At 54.9% G+C, this 19068-nt stretch overlaps 6 protein-coding genes across 6 annotated transcripts; 2 read left to right on the top strand and 4 right to left on the bottom strand.

Moving 5' to 3' along the window:
• Positions 1 to 58: 58 nt before the first annotated feature.
• On the bottom strand, positions 59 to 2024 carry PG998_007259 (uncharacterized protein; the record flags this gene model as incomplete). Its single annotated transcript, XM_066874075.1, has 3 exons — positions 59 to 516; positions 596 to 1901; positions 1989 to 2024. The coding sequence occupies 3 exons, from the start codon at positions 2022 to 2024 to the stop codon at positions 59 to 61; spliced, it is 1800 nt and encodes a 599-aa protein (XP_066730020.1).
• Positions 2025 to 2731: 707 nt separating this feature from the next.
• On the bottom strand, positions 2732 to 3901 carry PG998_007258 (oxidoreductase; the record flags this gene model as incomplete). Its single annotated transcript, XM_066874074.1, has 1 exon — positions 2732 to 3901. The coding sequence occupies one exon, from the start codon at positions 3899 to 3901 to the stop codon at positions 2732 to 2734; it is 1170 nt and encodes a 389-aa protein (XP_066730019.1).
• Positions 3902 to 5027: 1126 nt separating this feature from the next.
• Positions 5028 to 6833, bottom strand: PG998_007257 (uncharacterized protein; the record flags this gene model as incomplete). Its single annotated transcript, XM_066874073.1, has 1 exon — positions 5028 to 6833. The coding sequence occupies one exon, from the start codon at positions 6831 to 6833 to the stop codon at positions 5028 to 5030; it is 1806 nt and encodes a 601-aa protein (XP_066730018.1).
• An 885-nt stretch (positions 6834 to 7718) lies between these two features.
• On the top strand, positions 7719 to 9098 carry PG998_007256 (uncharacterized protein; the record flags this gene model as incomplete). The annotated part of the gene is made up of 1 exon (XM_066874072.1): positions 7719 to 9098. The coding sequence occupies one exon, from the start codon at positions 7719 to 7721 to the stop codon at positions 9096 to 9098; it is 1380 nt and encodes a 459-aa protein (XP_066730017.1).
• Positions 9099 to 10219: 1121 nt separating this feature from the next.
• Positions 10220 to 12951, bottom strand: PG998_007255 (uncharacterized protein; the record flags this gene model as incomplete). Its single annotated transcript, XM_066874071.1, has 3 exons — positions 10220 to 11185; positions 11236 to 11498; positions 11583 to 12951. The coding sequence occupies 3 exons, from the start codon at positions 12949 to 12951 to the stop codon at positions 10220 to 10222; spliced, it is 2598 nt and encodes an 865-aa protein (XP_066730016.1).
• A 2009-nt stretch (positions 12952 to 14960) lies between these two features.
• PG998_007254 (heterokaryon incompatibility protein-domain-containing protein) lies at positions 14961 to 16933 on the top strand (the record flags this gene model as incomplete). Its single annotated transcript, XM_066874070.1, has 2 exons — positions 14961 to 16230; positions 16422 to 16933. The coding sequence occupies 2 exons, from the start codon at positions 14961 to 14963 to the stop codon at positions 16931 to 16933; spliced, it is 1782 nt and encodes a 593-aa protein (XP_066730015.1).
• Positions 16934 to 19068: the final 2135 nt, after the last annotated feature.

Here is a 19068-nt window from a genome sequence, read left to right as displayed (position 1 = left end):
GATTCTTTTCCCCCGATGCAAGTAAAGACCGCAGAGAAAGATAGAACGATAAAAAACCTCAAATGCCCGCAAAGGTGGTGCCGATGTAATCAGAACCACAGACAGCACCACGCTGCTGCTCACTCAAGCCGGCGCTCCACAGCTTCAGCTCGGCCAGGGTTGCATTTCCGATGGCGCCATGCAGCTTTGCCCTGAGAAGTTCGGCAGCGTTCCCGTTCGATCCGCTGTTGTTTGCTTTCTCCTTGCTGAGAATCGTGAAGCGTAGCATCACCTCTGTTACCGTGACCAGGATACTAATTACAATTAGGACGATGACGATCCATGTGATAGCGCTCATCTTGGCATCGGCAACGGAATCCGATAAGATCTCCGCAAGGTCGAGGAAAACGCGGCAACGCTCGTTGAGTACTTTGATGCGAGGGTCAATTTCGAGGTACTCCCGAATGGCAACATAAAGGGGATGCAACATGGGCTCGGCATCCCAGAAGAAGTTGGGAACATCAAGGATATTCGAGGCTGTTGCATTACGAATTAGTTACCCCTTCTAGGTAGTCTCGGCGAAGGCTTGGTTGGAAGGCTTGTCTGCTGCACTTACATAGATTGATGTCGACGCGGCTCTTGAACAAGCGTCCTAGAATCTTGAGAATCTCGGTCCTGGTCATACTCAAATCTCCGGTTAAAGCCAGCCGCTTCGGCACATGTTGGGCGTTGAGCATGGTCTCGGACATGCGCTCCTCGAAGAAGCATAGCTTGGTACTTTGCGCGATGGCGTGGCTGATGGTCAACTTGACCATGTGGTCGGATCGCGGCAATAGCGTGATCATGTCGTTGAAAATCCGGGGTCGCTTAATCTTAGCGTTGTACTCGAAATGGAATTCTTCCGTCTCGAAGTCGCTCTGCTCGAGGGGGCGTGTGACGAGCGACACCCCTGACTCGTTCTCGGCAAATGCGAGATCAGCCAAAATGTTCTTCTCCTGCTGTTCGGTAAAATTCCAGAACACCACCACACCATAGGAGAAGACAAACATCTCGGCAAATTGCTTCGCGTCGGGCGCGAGATGATTGGTGGGATTATTAGATGCTTGCTGGTCATCATGATCCCCATCGCCCGACGAAGAGTGGTGATTGCCGTTCTCACGGGTCGGGCTGAGACTGTCGCCGTAGCCATACTCGTCGTAGTAGCCCATGTGCTCGTCTCTCTGCTCGTTCCTCTCGATCTCGAGATCGACCACTGTCTTCCCTGTGCCCGGGGACTTAAGGATTGGCCGACTCCGAACTCGGTACCCGTCCATACCAGGTAGCAGCGGGATGTGGTATACAGTGTACAGGCAGTCGTCGTACAGTTTCGTTTTCGCATCGTGCTTCTTCCGCAAAAACTCCGAGGTTTCCTTGGTCTTGTACGACTGGGCCGTGCAGTAGGCCGTCAATCTGGAGAGCTTTTCGGCTCTCTGAACTTTTGGTAGACGCTCAGCATAACTCTTTCCTCGCAATGCGCCTCGTTTCCGGAGCATCTCGCGCTCATCGTCCTTCAGAGGCCTGTCCTCTTCCTCAATGAAGGTGTCGTCCGCCTCGTCATCCAGAAGTTCGTCGTCCTCGTCTGCAACCGGCAGCAAAACTAGCTTTTCACTTATCCTCGAGGTTCGCGAAGGTATGTTGTGTTGGCCTGTCCGCGAGGCAAGGTTGGGTAGGCCGCCGCCACTGATCCGCCGGGCGCCGCTGACCGCACGAGGGGAGACTCCCGGGGGAAGTCGAGGCTGTCCGGAAGGGATCTCTGAAGCATATTGTAAGACATTGTCGACGGAGATGAAGCGCATCGATGACATGCGTGGGGGTGCGCCGGACGCCGTGACTGGCAATGGCTGTGCGCTACGAGACGCAGGCCGTTGGCGCGAGTCGGTGACCTGTTGATCAATTGCCTGTTAGATCCAGCCACCATAGAAATAAATAGACTCGTGCGAGATAGGGTAGAAAGTTTTGGTCGTCCTTACCAGCATCGACGGGCCTCGTCTACCGGTCACAGACATAGCGGAGCGACCGAGGTCTCAAGAGAACGAGTAGGTGTGTCGAGGGGAGCTGCGCAATTTGTATAGTGACAATGTTTACAGAGCGAGCCTCATGATACAAATTGAGATTGGATCAGTAACGTTACAGCTTTTGCTATGTTGTATGGGCTGCTCCAAAACTGCAAAGCAATGTTGCTTTTGAACTGTTTGGGTAGCGACGCAACGTACGCAGTGCAGTCCGTTCGGTTCAGTGCAATGAGACTTTGCAACGGCTAAATGCACCAGCCACAGATGACCTCACTAAAAACTACAATGTCTGACAGGGGTAGCTGTCAGCCACAGAATGCATCAATCCTCCTCTCACCAATCGCCGCACCCTTTCGCAGCGCCCTCCTAACAACCCCATTGATCGGAAGTCTGAGACAGTCGTCTGGTTAAATCGAGCGTTGCTGGGTGTGATGTTGTTAGATGAGCCGCCGGTGAGGCTGACGACCTGGAGAGGGCAGGTGAAGTGATGAAGATGGCGAAGAGTGGGTGTGGAAGTTCAGGGCGGATAATAAAGTGCTACGTAGGTCCCTCATGCTATTGCTCCATGGATCACGAACCAGAGCCGCCCCTCCCAAACACTACAAACACTGCGTGTCTACAGTATGGTGTTTTATCCCGCTCGAGATGGTGGCTGCAACTCAAGTCATTTGCTTCAAAATGGTGTTCCTCGGGGCATAACCTCAGGGGATTCTAAGTACTTCGTCCACATTGACCACCTGCCCCGTGGCGATCGACTTATTCGCCGCAATACCAGTCAAGATAGACAAGGCGCCATCGATGTGACTTGCAGCCCGCATATACTCGTCCGTCGTCGGCACGCCGAATAGGTCATTGAGCAGTACAGTATCACCACCTCCGTGAGCTCCAACACCAGCCGCTATCTCGATCTCTCGTGGCTTGTCAAATAGTGGCCGCAGCAGCAACGTCGTCTTCTCGATACTTCCTTCAGCCGCCTGACTACCGCCGCTGTTGACATAACTATTCTCCACGACCTCCAGCTCCAGCCGTCCGCCAGTGCCGTTGAAGCTGACCCGGAACCCTTCCCAGGGGGCGTAGGCCGTCAGCGAATAAGTCATGACCGCGCCGTTTCGGTACCGAACCAGGAGATTCATGGTGTCTTCGATGCTGATGCCGTCCGAAAATACACCCTGGTCTCGGTAGTACGCATCCTCGTGCTCGGCATCGAGATAAAGCGCCTTGAGCTGCTCGTGGTCCTCCATGTGCAGGGCGAAGGGGTCGTCCTTAGCCGCCTCGCTTCCCTTGGCCCGTGTGTAGAACCCGGTGACGCCGCGCTTCTCAGCGTTCTCGCGGCCGTAGAACTTCAGGTCGCCCTGCGCGTACACGGTGGCGGGCCGAGTCTGCAGCCAAAAGTTGACGAGGTCGAAGTGGTGTGTGCTCTTGTGCACCAGCAGTCCGCCGCTGTTGCGGCGGTCCCTGTGCCATCGCCGAAAGTAGTCGGCGCCGTGCGACGTGTTGAGCATCCACTCGAAGTGGACCGAGGTGACGGTTCCGATGGCCCCTGAACGCAGTAGCTCAAAGACCTTGGTGTTGTGTGGCGCATAGCGGTAGTTGAAGCTCACGCGCACCCGGCCCTGTCCGTCTGGCGTCCGCTCCACGGCGTCGAGAATCTCCCGACAGCGCGGCGCGTCGATTGTCATGGGCTTTTCGGTTATGACATTGCAACCAAGCTCCAAGGCGCGTACAATATAAAGATTGTGCGTGCGGTCGATGGTCGTAATGATGATCTCGTCGGGCCTGGTGTCCTGGACCATCTGATCAAACTGCGTGGCTGGGTAGGCAGAAACAGAGGCATGGCCCATAGACTCCAGCTTGGAGTTCGCATAGGTCATGCGGGTTTTGGTTGGTATCGCATAGTGCCACAATGAGGGACGTTGCCGGGAAGTCCCGGGCGATTGCCGTGTAATAGAATATGGCACGACCGCCTGTGCCCACGATAGCATACCTTTTCTTCTTGTCAGCAGCTGGTTGCAAGTCCGACATGATGACTGCTGTTAATTCGACGAGTTCTAGTTGCTGTAAGGCCGAAATCGATTACTTACAGGATACATGGAGGATCTGCTGGGCTCCAAAGCCCAAAGAGTATCACCGGAACAAACGCTGTCCTCGCCAATCAATACGCCGAATGAGAACCAGTTTACCCCGAAATCCGAAAGATATAGGCCCCTCTGGAGCGCCAACTAGAACACTGTCTCATATCCACTTTTCGGGGGTTAGGTTGCTTTTTCTTGACTACGTTCACACGCAATTATTTTTACACACACCTCTTGATGAACTGAACAACTCCCCATGTAAGCTTAAGAGTCACTCTTGCCGATACCAAGAGGAAAGTGATATACATTGACCAGTATTCTTGATCCTCTAAGTCCTTCTTTGCAATGAAGGTGCCGCGTGGGGACTCTATATTTTGATACGAACTTTGATAATAAGGTAAAGGCCTTGAATATTTTCGAGGCCCTCGACTCTATGATTAATTGGTGCCAGAGGTGTTGTTGAGGATGCTGACCATGATGGGGCTGTTGTGAGCTCAACTCCTGGGTGTGTATTTCAGCAGCTGGGTTGAAGGCATGTACTTTTTGACCAATGCAGTTTAATAGTTCTGTGGTCAGGTACATGACAAGCATCATTTCAAAACGGCAGCTAGGGAGGGCCATTAGCCACTCAGTCCTTGTGGAGGCTGACATGCTAATTGAGATCGCTGTCGTGACGGTCGACCTGTGATAGTTGGACTACGCCTCTGCACCTGGCCAGCACGTTCTTCCTCGCCTGCAGTGCTGAAAAGATGTTTCATGGTTGGCCGGTGGGCAATGCTTGCCAAAGATCATGGTTATCGGTGTCAGTGTCAGGGGTCTAAAGGGGATGACGGCAGCTATTGTATACTGAGTGCATATCAGCTTGGAGATTGGTTAAAGGGGGAGTCGTGGAATTAATACTTGAAAAGTGGATATGGACAGTGTTCTAGTTGGCGCGCCGTCTGTTCAGCGAGACTCGAGAGCCGTCAACTCTTTCTGGACCAAACAAACGAACCAAGAGATCCCAACGTCCGCTAGACGTCTCGTTGGTAGGCCAGAAATAAGTCGCTTTTCTCATGAGATTATAGAGCTCCCACCGGCCGGAACTCATGATCTGCTCCCACGTATCCGTGTCTTCGCGCAAGTTTCGCTGTCCCTCGAGCAACCAATCCCACGCGGTGCGCCCGTCGACGTCGTGGGCCTCCACGTCGCACCCATTATTGACAAGGAAGGTGAGGAAGGGTAGCATCTCCCAGGGGCTGCCCACCATGTACAGCGGCCCCTGCTCGAAGTAGCCGCGGGACCGGAGCCTGAACACGTTCTCGCAGAACGTGTGGAGCGTTGTCCCGAGCGCCGTGCCGCGGCCCTCGTTGATGTCGGACCCGCACCGGCCGAGAAGAATCTCGAGGATCCGGCGGCGGCATCTGCAAAATCCCAATCGTTTGAAAGAATCGGAAAACATGAGGTCAGCCATGAGTCGTAGTGGCCCCGACCGGTCATCAGGCCCGTACCGGCTTTCAAACGCGCGGCACACACCTTGCGGGGTGCGGCGGCATAGTAGCTTGAAAAGCTTCACCCAGTTGCCTTGCCGGCACGTCCGTCCACAGACACAATTCTCAAGGAATGCGAAGCTCCAGGGCTCGTCTCCGGCCTCGGTGGCCTGAGTCCACGTGACTCGGTAGTAATAGGTCAGCTTATTTGCTATATGAAGCAAAAACCTCTGCTTTCTGGGAAGGGCCCCTCGCAGAGCTTCCGTGAATTTTGTTATGCTGTAGTGGATGCGACGTTCACTTCCATTTGGCCATCTTCCGGCGCCCCACCGTAGTACTGTGCTGATGATCTCTACGCTGCGGCTGCAGATCTTTCCTCGACGCTCAGGGAGCAAGGCAGCATCCAACGCATTTACTATTATGCCCCCCATTGCATACTCTTCGCAGATCCCGAGAGCCTTATCGTGAGCCAGGAGAAAGTTTAGCCCCTGAAGGTCTTTCCTATATATGACTACTTCAAACCAGTCCTTGCAAGTCTCATAGCCCGTCAATTCGACATGCCCCATAAGATACTCCAATGTGTCATTCGGGGCTTTGCTCCAGAGGGCGATGCGAAAAAGTGTGCTCCGGCTGTCAACAAAAGGGCTCTGGGGTGGGAAGATATCCAGGATGTATTGGATTACGTCAAGCTCCCCTGCCTCGGCCGCAACTTCGAGGATGCTTGGTTGATAGCGTCGAACAGTCCAACTTCCAGGTGGCGCTTCGAGGTTAAACAACCATCTGAGGAATTTCAGCTTCTGATGGGGTGCTGCTACACCTAGGATTGAAACCTGCGCAAGGTTGCCATGATACAGGCGCACTGAGTTATCCTCGAGAGGCCATGGTCCTGGGTGCGATTTGGTCCATGCCTTCACCCTTCCGGTAGAATCCAGCTGGAATTCGAATAAGCCAGAATGGGGATCTCCTGGTGCAAAGCCGGCATCGACCGCTTGTTGCAGGACTTCAATATGGCCATGGGACGCGGCATTTGTTAGGAGGTTGCTGAAGGTGATCTCGGAGTCCCACGTGTCCCTATTTTTCGCTTCTGCATACCATAATGGCGAGCAAACTGTGCGAAGGTCTCTGCAGGTTTGGGATAAGTTCCTGACAGCCCTCAAGTCCCTGAGGTCAACGGCCCCGAATGGTGAGGGAGACGGAGTGATGAATATAGACAAAACTTGGTACAGAAGCTCTATCGGGAGCTCCGTCACGAGCAGGGACATGCTAATAGGGACTGAGTCTTGATGCGCCAGATATTCCCAATATAGCAATACCTCGTGGAACAAGCAGTCGCTGGTGCGTATGATGTATACCCTTCAAGATACAGCAAGCTGGACGAACAATGATGTAGAAAGCCATGATTAATGATTGATTCGCCGAGAGAGGCAGTCAAGACAAATTTAACTGATGAGAAAATCATTTGACAAAGGTTTCTGGGTTAGCTACATAGTTTGCGATGTCCCCGTGTTGCTTCTGCGAGGTTTTGCTACATTATCAGTTGTCTGCCAAGGGTCGAGGAAACCTTGCATGACCAAGAAAAGGGGTGAGTGCCCAGTGCCTAGAGTGCTATGTATCTTGTATGTAGAAGGACCCATTTCTTTTCAGCCGCCTGTGGCTCGAGCTTGGAAGCTTGTCGCAGGCGTTTGGCGTGGCAGCAGCAGAAGCAGAAGGCAGCGCCCATCGATCGCTGACTACTGTTTGAGGAAGGTGGGGGACAGGGTCTGTTCTTTTGTTTGGAAGCGTTTGGAGGGGTAATTGTCGTGGTAGTGCTTTGTTTGCCCTGGCGGATGATGAAACGGGTAGCTTCAGGCCTGCAAACGAAGTTACAACTTTCTTCACAGCCTCTTAGGACATCCTTATATATTTTCAGAATACCTTCCCGTTATTTCTGACAATTCTTACTTAAACTCTTCGAGAACGCTTCGATTTTATCCTGTTGGCGGTACTTTCTCTTTTGTCACCCGCCTGGCTGCTACGAGGCACATACTTGAAGGAAGTCCGGAAGACAATTACCGCATACCCGACGTATACCACCACCACCACCACCAGCCAACACTTGTCTACGCAGCTTCGCTATTGGCTTTTCTACTTACGTACACACTTGCGCCATGTTGGACTTCAACTCGTCGACGCCCTTCCCCGAGGGTGTCATATCCTTCCTCGACACCGATCTCTACAAGCTGACGATGCAATGCGCCGTCCTCAAGTACCATCCCGACGTTCCCGTCACCTACGCCTTCACCAACCGCACCCCCGAGAAGAAGCTGTCGCGCAAAGCCTACGAGTGGCTCACAGCCCAGATCGGCAAACTTGGCAACATCTCCCTCTCCGACGATGAGTTGCGCTACCTGCAAACCCACTGCAACTACCTGAGTGCCCAGTACCTCGACTTCCTCAGGGAGTTCCGCCTCTCTCCCCGCGAGCAGATTGTCACCACCTTCCAGCCCATAGGCGGCGACACCGGAAGCCCCGACGACATCGGCGACTTCCAGATCCACGTTCGTGGCAAGTGGGTCGACACCATCCTCTACGAGATCCCCCTCCTCGCTCTTACCTCCGAAGCCTACTTTCGCTTTATGGACACGGAATGGAGCTACGAAGGTCAAGAGGAGCAGGCCTACAACAAGGGAATGGAGCTGCTCGAGGCAGGCTGCATCACCTCCGAGTTTGGCACTCGCAGACGCAGAGACTACCACACCCAGGCTCTTGTCTTCCGTGGTCTAGTAAAGGCCAACCAGGAGGGCGAGAAGAAGGGGTTTTCCGGCAGGATCTCCGGCACAAGCAACGTGCACCTAGCTATGCGCTTCAACATCCCCCCTATCGGAACTGTGGCCCACGAATGGTTCATGGGCACGGCTGCCATCGAGAACAACTACCAAGAAGCCACAGAGAAGGCATTGCAACGCTGGATAGGGTGCTTTGGTCAAGGTGTGCTCGGAATCGCATTGACCGACACCTTTGGCACGCCCGCTTTCCTCAGGGCTTTCAGCAATCCCATCCAATACCTTCCAGGTACTCCCAATGCCCCAGCAACGGATGAGGGTTCAGTATCGCCTCAGACGTACGCTGAGGCCTTCGCAGGCGTTCGTCAAGACTCTGGCGATCCTGCCGAGTTTGTCAAGGTGATGCGCAAGTTCTACGACTCACAGGGCATCAAGTCCAAGACGATCGTCTTTTCCGACTCGCTGAACATCGAAAAGTGCATAGAGTACAAGAAGGTCTCGGAAGAGGCAGGGTTCCAACCGACTTTTGGCGTGGGCACATTCTTGACCAACGACTTCGTCAACCTGAAGACGGGCAAGAAGTCGTCCCCGATGAACATTGTGATCAAATTGAGCTCTGCCGATGGCAACCCTGCCATCAAGATCAGCGACAACGCTGGCAAGAACACAGGCGATCAGGCCAAGGTGGACGAGGTCAAGAAACAGCTGGGATATCAGGAGAAAGAGTGGGAGGAGGGCGATGAGACGGCAAGATGGGGCAAATAAGGCGCCGGGAGGAGCGCCCTTGTGTTGATGACGATCAACACACAAACATGACATGGAGTTTGGCTAGACCCCAACAACATTATTAATCGATTAGAGGCGGGTTCGCAGCGTTCTGATTTCGGTGGTTGACAAAAAACGGGATACCCAGGCTATTTCAGTTTTCTGGTTTGCAGTAACAAGACCTTACCGCAAGCGTATTTGGGCATAGACAGGTAGCAGGCACGCAGCGGAGTGGTCGCGCGACAGAATAAAAGCGATGTTGGCGTTGTTTCGAAATAAACGGTCGCTAGTTGGCAATTCGATTATTGGCTATTCTATAGTTGCATTCTTTTCGTGTGATTTCTCAAGACCAAGACGTGATGTACTCGTCGTGGGGTGGCTAGGACGGGGTGTCCGTCTAACGGCGCTTTTCAACTCCTTCATCCACGACCGAGAGGACATCGCCCTCGGTGACGGGTTTCGCATGACTTGTTCGCCGTCCAGTCACCGCGCGCAGGGCTGTCGCCACAAGCAGGCAGCAGTCAAGCCAAGCAGGCAGCAGCAACGAACAGGCATCCTGACTCTCACATATCCGACACTCTTGGCCACTATTCTCAAATATAAAAGCTGCGGTCTCGTCCACCACCTTGAGCTGTCTTTTTTCCCCTCCTTAGCTTTCTTTTGCCTCTCTGGCTAAGATCAAGTGTAGTATCTGTTCTTGCTCAGTTAATCGCTGGGTAGCGCTTACTCGCCGGGGCGCCGTTATACCAAACGATATCATATTTTTAGAAACCCAACGGTGGTGACAAAGGCTCATCGTGCTTGCCATGGTGGCTGCCTTCATCTCCCTCGTGTCCCTGATATTACACTGCTTTCAGGTTGATGCGTAACATCATATTCTTATATGCCTCCCCTTCTCTTTCTCGTTTTCATCGCAACGTCAGGTGCGGCCTGGATTGCGAAGAAGATGAAGGACAGGATAGACTCCGATTAAACAGAATAGATGGATTGCTAACTAGTACATAAGGAATTGACTCGGGGAACAAATTATATAGATACAGATAGATGGTGCTTTGAAAGAGCAATTATCGCCTTTTGGACGGCAACCTAACCGACAAGCTTGCTTAAACCACACATTCTCTTTAGCTCCACGGTCGCCATAGGAACCCATCCCACAAGCCGGCACTGTCATCACCGAGACCAAAGCTAGCAGGTAAGGCGGCACCGAGCCAAGTGTACGCCACAGTGCCATACCCCCGGCTCAGCATAAGCCCTGCCATGACCACCATCGTGCCCAGGACGGTGCGCACGACGGTGGCGGCCCTCTGGCGCAAGAACAAGCGGCTGTCGGGGTAGGCCAGCGTGCCGACGACGTGCATGACGAGGGTCGATGCGAGAACCAAAAAGACGCCGAGCCAGTAGAACTTCCAGACCTGCAGCCACAGCATCCACGGCTCCGCGTCCTCGGCGGGGACGTACTCCCGCACCTCGGCGTAGATGAGCACACGGTACGCCAGGAGCACGGCGATGAAAGCAAGCATGGCCGCGAACCTTGGACCGCGAACCTTCCAGCTCTTGGCCGCATCGCGGGCTGCCTTTCCCGCCGCGGCGCGGTAATCGAAGAGGGTCTCGCCGTCGCGCTCGGCGCCGTGGATCATCGCGCCGCCGGGGCCCCGCAGGAGCGGCGCCTGCGCATGGTTCGGACGCGGGTACATGAGGCCCTGGGAGTAGATGACAACGCACTTGCCAATCTCGAGGATGCGCTGGCCCTCGGCCTTCTCGATATCCTCGTCCGTCACGCCGGGGCCGTGCTGGCGGCTCTCCAGGCTGCCGCCGCCAGGGAGAGTCCAACCCTCGTTCTCGGGCCTGTACCGCGTCACCATTGGCCAGACGGCGTACTTGACGCGGGCGCCCCGGAGCCGGTGGTGGCGGTTGACGCGGAACTCCTTCTCGAGCTCGGCGACGTGCTTTTCCGCCTCGGGCCCGGCGCCGGCGGCCTTGGTGGCGTCGGCTTGCGCTTTCTTGATGATGGCCTGCTGCGCCTCGGTCCAGACCTTGTCGCGGGCTTCGGCCTCTTCCTTGCACTCGCGGTACAGATCGTAGCTGGCCTGGGCCTCCATGCCCCAGTCCATGCGCGCCCCCGGGTCGCCGACAGCACGTGAAAGATGCTCGCGTCCCGCTGCATGCAGATGGCGAAGTAGCCCACCTGCGCGATCAGCGAGTGCAGCTGCGAGTACATCTCGAACGTGTCGGTCCACCGATCCGATGGGCGGAAGTAGCAGAGCAGGTTCGTCAAGGGCAGCAGGATCGTCATAGTGCTATTGGTAAGGTGGTCGACAGTAGGCCAGAACATCGTAGACACCGCATTGTCCCCCAGAAACATGTTAATCATATAGCTGCGGAGCTTGGTTCGAGGGAAACCTGTATATACGCACAGCAAAGTCAGTCCCTACAGCTTCATTCCAACTACAATGGGGATAGTCGAGGTAGGTTTCATATACGTACCGTCCGCAGCAAGGAACATGGCATCCTGCTTATCGAGCTCCAAGTTCTCGGCCTCGGACGCGCCGAAGAGCAGCTCGCTGTGGATCTTCTTCTCCATGATCTGGGACAGGATGCCCATGACGAGCCAGCGGCGGTGGCGGCCGGACTTCATCATGACATCCCAGGGGGCGCGGAGCCCGTCCTCGGCGGCGGCGAGGTTCGTGTACTGGAGGAACTGCTCGCCGTAGTCCTCGAGCCACGCGGCGCCGTGGTAGTCGGCGGGGAAGTCTACGTCGCCAAACCAGCGCCCGCAGAAGCGCGCCGTCTCCTCGTAAAGCTCCCGGTTGCGCAGCGAGAACCACCGGTCCGTGGGGTTGCTGTCGTGCATCGGCGCGAAGTCGATGCGCGCGATCTGCCGGCCCCGGGGCTCCTCCGGGTCAGCATTGCCGACGCTGCGGTCCGCGCGCATCTCGAACAGCCGCTTCAGGTCGCACTTCTTCTGTGCCGCTTCGCTGGCTTCATCGTTAGTCCCTTCCGCCGCCTTCTCTTGGAGCAAATGGTGGTCATGCCCATGGAAGAGGAAATCGTCCACGTCCAGTGGGGCATAGACGTCGGTCAGGCTTCGCTCCTTGAAGCCCTTTTGGTGTGCTGCCTTGCGGAAGGGCGTGGAACCAGGAGCAGCAGTAATGTCAAGTGCCGTAGCGATCTGCCTCCAGTACTTCTGTGATGTGGTCGGCTTGATAGCGCCGCAGTCGGCGCAGATGTCCGACAGGCACTGCTTGCAGTGAATCAAGATCTCTTCGCCATCCTGGTTTTGTAGGACGCCCTCGCGCACATACTCGTTCCAGGCCGTCGTGCATCCTGGCTTGGGGCAGGTGAAGTATTTATCGATCGCATCTGCTCCATTCCAGGTGAAGCCAATGGGTTGACCCCATGCGGGTCTGCTGCCGTCCTCGCCACACGTGTCGCATGTCGTCGTGACCAGTCGGAAAGGATGTTCGTCCCGCTTGTCGTCTTCTCCAGTCTCTTCTGTCCCCTCGACCCCCTTGGTCTTGGCCACGGCGTCTTTTAAGATGACACTCCATGGGTACACAGCGTCCTTGATCTCGACACCTTGCATGACAGACTCGTAGGCAGAATGTTCAAAGTCCCCGAAGAAGTGCCCCTTCAAGTCCATGAGCTCCTTCGCGTCCCGGAAGAATCTCTCCCTCGACCACTTCTTGATCACCGCAAGCCTCTTGAGATCGTAAAACAATTCGTTGGCAATGGTACGATGCTTCAAGATCCAAGCCTCGAAATTGAGAGGGGGGCCATTGTTCTTGGCCACGTCTATATGCCACTGCTCATATTCGACAGACAGCTTGTCCCAGCACGGAAACTTGGAATCCATCCTGGCTTTGATTTCTGTTATGACGATTTGGCCGACTTGTAGGAGGCTGACTCTCAAATTCGGTAAAGAGCCAGAGCTAAAGTGAGGTGTCTGTCGTATGGGTAGTCAGTGAAATACGACAAGGGCAGCGGGATAAAGAAGATGGCAAGGCAAATCCAGCCGTGATATATGAACTACACAAAGGAGACAAAGCCAAGACCGGCGTGCTTCAGAGGCTCAAAGGGGCTTGCTGGACGTTTTCGCCATGATGCTAACGGTTTCGGCAGACATGTGCTATTGCATCTCTGCGACAGTACATTCCAGGGGTGAATGCGGAGCATGGGCGGCAAGCCCGCCCAGCGACCAGAAAAAGAACCGATACCCTTTGTATAATCGAAGTCTCTACTGGACCAGCAACCGACCAAAGCATTGGCCAAGAACAAATCATGGGAAAGCTTGTACATTCCATTAGCAGTATTAGAATTCGAAACCAGTAAGGACCCTTAAATTAGGCCTCCCCCTTTCCCTCAGGTCCGCGACTCATCCCTTGCGTACACGTGATGTGCCAAGCTTGAACCTGGCCACGCCATTATCTACCGCCGTCAAGTCCTACTCTGCTTAATCTCCTCCACAACCATTGATCAAAAGTCATCTGGGATAAACGTGTCTCAAGTAAAGTGCCGTCTTGGTGTCATTGACTCGCCAGTGTGACTAGTACAATGTCCTCAGCTGGAGGTGAGATCAAGCCGGTCGCTGTTTTTGTGCTTATCGCGACGGAAAAGACCCAAAGAAAGATCGCCAGTCCTTCGAAGCCAACAGATACAGCAACGCTGGGAAGGTTTAGGTGACTGACGGGCCGACGGAATTCAGAAGGGAGAAAGACCAAAAGGAGGACGAAGGAGGCCGTCCACGTGGCCAAAGTGAAGCTGTCAATGACAACGGCGACCAGAACAATGTGACCTTTTACTGGGTTGGGTTTGACCTTGCGTTTATCCTTGGGTTTGATCCTGTACAAGGCCCAGGTGGAGGAACCGATGGCCAATGCAGCCTGGTTGAAAGTAAGCATGTTGACGGAGGCAGACTAGAGACGGGTCGGATATGCACAAACCGAAAGGAGCATCAGTACGATTCCTGCAAGAAGTTCTTTAAGATGCTGTAAGGTACAAATCAGTCTCATCTCAATGCACGAAGCACCCAAAACATAAGTGAGTAACTGCTTACCTGTGAAACTGCTTTGCTCTGATGTGCTATATCGTAAACACCGAATACCAGGAGAACACACCCCACAACTACTTGGGCGATTTTGATGTAACAAAAATAGTTGAGCCACCTCTCTGTGGAAGCAGCCTCGTCCCGCGCCCGAGCAGCAGCCATCTTTATGACACGGATAAGGGGAGTAAGATGCCTGATATGGGATATGGCTTACGCTCGAAGAAGCGAAGAAGTAAGAAAGCCAAGAAGCGTAAGAGTGAATAAGTAAAGAAGTTTGAAAGCCAAGAAGTTGAGAAGTGAAGAAGAAGTGAAGAAGAAGTGAAGAAGAAGTGAAGAAGAAGTGAAGAAGAGCCTTGCCGGGAGAACGAAGTCGAGCATTTTGCAAGCCCCCGGCCATGCGAATCTTTCTTGTACGGAAGGACCTCATGGCTCATGGCGGTAGAAGTCGGCTCTTTCTTGATCCTCTTGTCTGGAAAGAAAGCAGGCGCCTCCCCGGCCTCTCACTGTCCCCTGAAAGCGCGTGAGTTCTTGGAAAGGAGACCAGGCCCTACTGCCTGCTTCCTTCCCTTCATTGCGCAGTGGCCTCCACGACTGCTCGATTTATGGGTGTTAGATTCCGCACAGTGATGCGACCCGATTTTGTACGCAAAGACATGACACGATGACGATGGAGGGGCTGAGAAAGTGTTCATCAGATTTGCTAGTAGTTGCTATTCTGATTGGCCCCCACACGCAAGTGCTATCGATCAGTCCCCAGCGCACCTGTAAACTCGCACTTTCGTAGACTCGTTTCCAGCATCGTCACAAAGGCACTCAACATGCCGAGCACATCTTCGCATGAAATCTACCAACCGCTGGACCCCGCCAAGGATGAAATTCGGCTGGTGCGCATTCTTCCCTGTGCGTCCCATACGGAGCCCTTGGAGTTGCAGCTCGATGTATGCTCTCTGCGGAGCGATGAAGGCGCATTCGAGGCCTTGTCATACACATGGACAACACCGTTCGAAACGGGCCTCAGGGACGTCATGCTCTGCGGGAGGGCGCACTCGGTGACTGCCAATCTATATGCCGCCCTCCGTCGCCTGCGCCGCAAATCGTCCAGCCGTGTCATGTGGATCGATGCCATCTGTATCAACCAAGATGATCTGGCAGAGCGAGCATCCCAAGTCGCTTTGATGAAACAGGTCTACTCGAAAGCGCGCCAAGTATTGATATGGCTAGGTGACTCCATCTCGCCCGTACCGCGCGCGCCAGATGAAGCGCCTCGGGGCGCCGCCAACACGGGACACGGCTTTCTGGTGGAAGAGGCAAAACCCTTCTCCTGGCTCATGGAGAGAGCAGATGCACTGGCCAAATCCACTTCATCGGAAGACGAGGCCCTATCTGCATTTGCAATGTTATATCTGCTCTCCATCAACGAGCATTGGTGCCACAAGTCAGTGTTTCATGTTGGCGCAGATTTGCGTTATAGACTGGTGCCAGGGTACGAGACTTCCTGGAGGTCTCTCCTCAAACTCTTCCAGATGCCATGGTGGACGCGGATATGGGTGCAGCAGGAGTTTGCTCTGGCCCGCGCTTCCCAATTTGTGGTCGGCAACGTTGTGGTACCGACGAGCCTTGCCATTGACTTCTACAAGAGCTATGCGAACCACCTGCCGCCTGGCTCTTGTTGTCATGAGAGAGTCACCTGGCGGATGACATCCGAGCTGTGGGACGACATTGTGCAGAAGCGTCTGGCCCTCTGGGGATCCAGTGTCGTACGTATGATGCACCTATCGGGGGCCCATAACAATACAGGCAAGAACCCGGGCACCATGATGAGGGAGCTGTTGTGGCTTTTGCGTACCAAAGAGTCCACCGATACAAGAGACAAGGTATATGGTGTTCTCGGTCTACTGCCCGATGTCACATTCAGCCAGTGGTCTTTACTGAGGCCCGACTACTCGCTCACGACCTCCCAGACGTTCGCACGCTGTACACAATACTTGATTGAATCAGAGAACGATCTCATGGCACTCATTGGTCCCAGAGCACGCTATCTGGACTTACCAAGTTGGGTCCCAGACTTCATACCACAAGACCGAAAAGGTACCCTGTTGTTCTTTCAGAATCTCTCGAAAAGGATATCATGTACCGGGCTGTTCAATGCAGCCGCGGGCAAAAGTCTCGACTGTTCATTCAGCGGCACCGAACTACGAACGACTGGCAGGCGATTGAGCAAAGTCACGGCAGCTCTACCGCCGTTCCAGGATAACATAACTTATGACTCAATAAAGCAGTGTCGCGAGCTGGTCAGAGCGGAGGCTGCGAACACAACAGCTGCATACCGGCCACCGGAGCAACTCAATGGAGTTTTTGGCGGCTCGCGATTCGTGATACCGTCGTGGGCGAGCCTAATCGCCGAGCCAGCGCCCGCGACTGGATCTGTTGGAACATCCTCAGCGTGTGGTTAGGCGAGAAAGACGCCTCCAAGCGGTCGGTGCTAGCGGCCTCGCATCCTGATTTCGCGAGCCTCCGGCGGTCCTTCATCGTAGCGATGCACTTCCAGAGCTTCTTCGTGACTGAGGATATGCACATGGGTCTTGGCTACGAGCCCCAGCCCGGTGACGAAGTTTGGATCCTGGCCGGCGGGAAAGTCCCGTTCATTCTGCGGCCGGTGACCGAGGGCCAGAGTCACCAGGAGCTACGTTATAAACTAGTAGGCGACTGCTATGTCGAAGGTATCATGGACGGAGAGCGGGCTGACAAGGCAAGCTGGGATGCTAGCGCCCAACAAATATTGATATGCTAGGTTCTTGCAAGTAGTCTTGGGGCCGTTACTCATATTTATTGGCTTGGATTATTGAGCAAAAGATTGATCATATGGGTCATTCTGGTTGTATTGGGAGCTTTGCTGATGGTAAAATCGGGTCTGCCAATGATAAAATCAAGCTGTTGCCGATGATGGCAGTATTTCACACACAGTAGTTTCGCAGATTAACGTGTAATAAGAAAGGCAGGTCGTATTTGACGACATTTCTTGTTTGTGACGATGGAAGTGGGAGAAAAGAAGGAAGTAAGTTGTTGATACTTCCACTTGACCATTCTATTACATCAGAGGTAGAATTCGGAACCTCGATACCTCAGACCACCGTCGGACAGATTCTGCTTGAGACCATGTGCATCCCCTCAGTTTCACTCTAAGCAGTACTGGAGACAGTAGATAAGCCATGATCAAGATCTTATTGGAAGCCATGATAATTGTTGAACGTGTATTCAATATCTCGTAACTATATTATGTAGACAACTCTTCTAGTATTCTTCATTTTCCTCACCCTCCTTGTCCCAAATGCCAAACTCATCAATACGTGTACCTGAACCCCTCAGTCCCCTCCAGCACGACCCGGCCCCTCCTTTGCAACGAGTTGGCGCGGTAAAAGTAGAGCGAGAAGGCGCCTACGACGGCGATGATGGCGACGTGCGAGCCGATGGACACCCAGACGGCCGTCACGTAGCGCGGGGCCTCGGGCTGGCGCACAATGAAGCTGCCGGCGATGCCGCCGGCGCCGTTGCAGGCCGTGACGGCGGCGGCGGTGAAGACACGCTTCCACTGGCCCGCGATGTTGTTGGCCTGGTACGACGATAGCGCGGCCCAGTTGGAGATGTAGGCGCCCGTGGCCAAGTACGTGCCCACGTACCGGACCGTGACCTGCTCGGCGAAGCCCAGCATGCCGAATCCCGCGACCAGGCAGACACAGTTGAAGACGATGACGGGCCCGCGCAGTCGCAGCCGATCCGCGACCACCGAGGATAGCAGCACGGGGATCACGCTGTAGTAGTAGGGTGGGGCGCTTAGCAGGATGGACGCGTCCTCGGAGAAGCCCATGCCGTTGCGCAGGATGATGGGCAGGAAGTACGACAGCGAGGTCGAGACGAGGTTGAGCAGGAAGAAGAGGGCGGCGAAGCCGTAGACCTTGGGGTCGGCGGCGTGGCGCAGGACCTTGCGCCAGGCAAAAGGGTCAGCCTCAACGTCGCGGCGGTCGTCCTGGATGCGGCGCACGGCGAGCTCCTGTTCGTCTTTGGTGAGGAACCAGAGGGATCTGTGAGCGTTCTCGGGAAAGTCGACGATCCAGAAATACGTCACGACGCCCAGGACGCACGAGATGAGGCCCTGCACCAGGAACATCCAGCGCCAGCCCGCCAAGCCGGCGCGGCCGCCCAGGTTCTTGTTGACGGCGTAGTTGACGATGCCACCCGTCGCCAGCACGATGACCTCACCCGACTGCAGGAAGGCGTAGCGGGTCTGCTGCTCGTCGCGGCGGTACCAGGTCGAGATGAGGTACGTCAGGCCCGGGTAGACGCCGCTCATGGCCATGCCGAGCAGGACACGCAGGGCGATCATCTGGCGCCAGGTCTGCACGAAGGCGGTGCACAACGTCACCAGGCCGAAGGCGAAGGTGATGAGGGCAAACCAGCGCCGCGGGCCGACGGTGCGCACGGCGATGGTGGACGGCAGCTGGAAAGCGATGGACGCGATGGTAAAGATGAAAATGGACACGCTGTAGCGGTTCCCCGTCAGGTCCAGGTCCTCCAGCATCGACGTCACCGACGCCGACGAGATGACGCCCGAGTCTAGTAGGTTCAGCGAGCACAAGATGCCGGCGATGCTGCAGAGTCGCAGGTCAATCTTGAGCCGGAGACGGCGCTCCTGTGCAGCCTCCTCTTTGGTCGCGGCGGTCGTTGTTATCGCCGACGCCACGCCATCGTCGGCTTCGTCCGTCTCGGACTGCTGGGCGACAGGCTCCGGCTGAGACTTCTTGAGCGAACGTGTGCTATGAGCGGGACTCGCACCACCGGTGTTCGTGGGCACCTGAGCACCAGCGTCATGGTATGAAGCCGCCATAGCCATCCGAGGTGGCCAACAGCAAAGCTGGCAGCGGGATTTCA

This window comes from Apiospora kogelbergensis, assembly GCF_038363985.1.
Source record: "Apiospora kogelbergensis strain CBS 113332 chromosome Unknown utg000005l_segment0_segment0, whole genome shotgun sequence".
Lineage (NCBI taxonomy): Eukaryota > Fungi > Ascomycota > Sordariomycetes > Amphisphaeriales > Apiosporaceae > Apiospora > Apiospora kogelbergensis.
The sequence above is the reverse complement of the archived record's forward strand: the minus strand, read 5'-3'. Positions and strand labels throughout refer to the sequence as shown.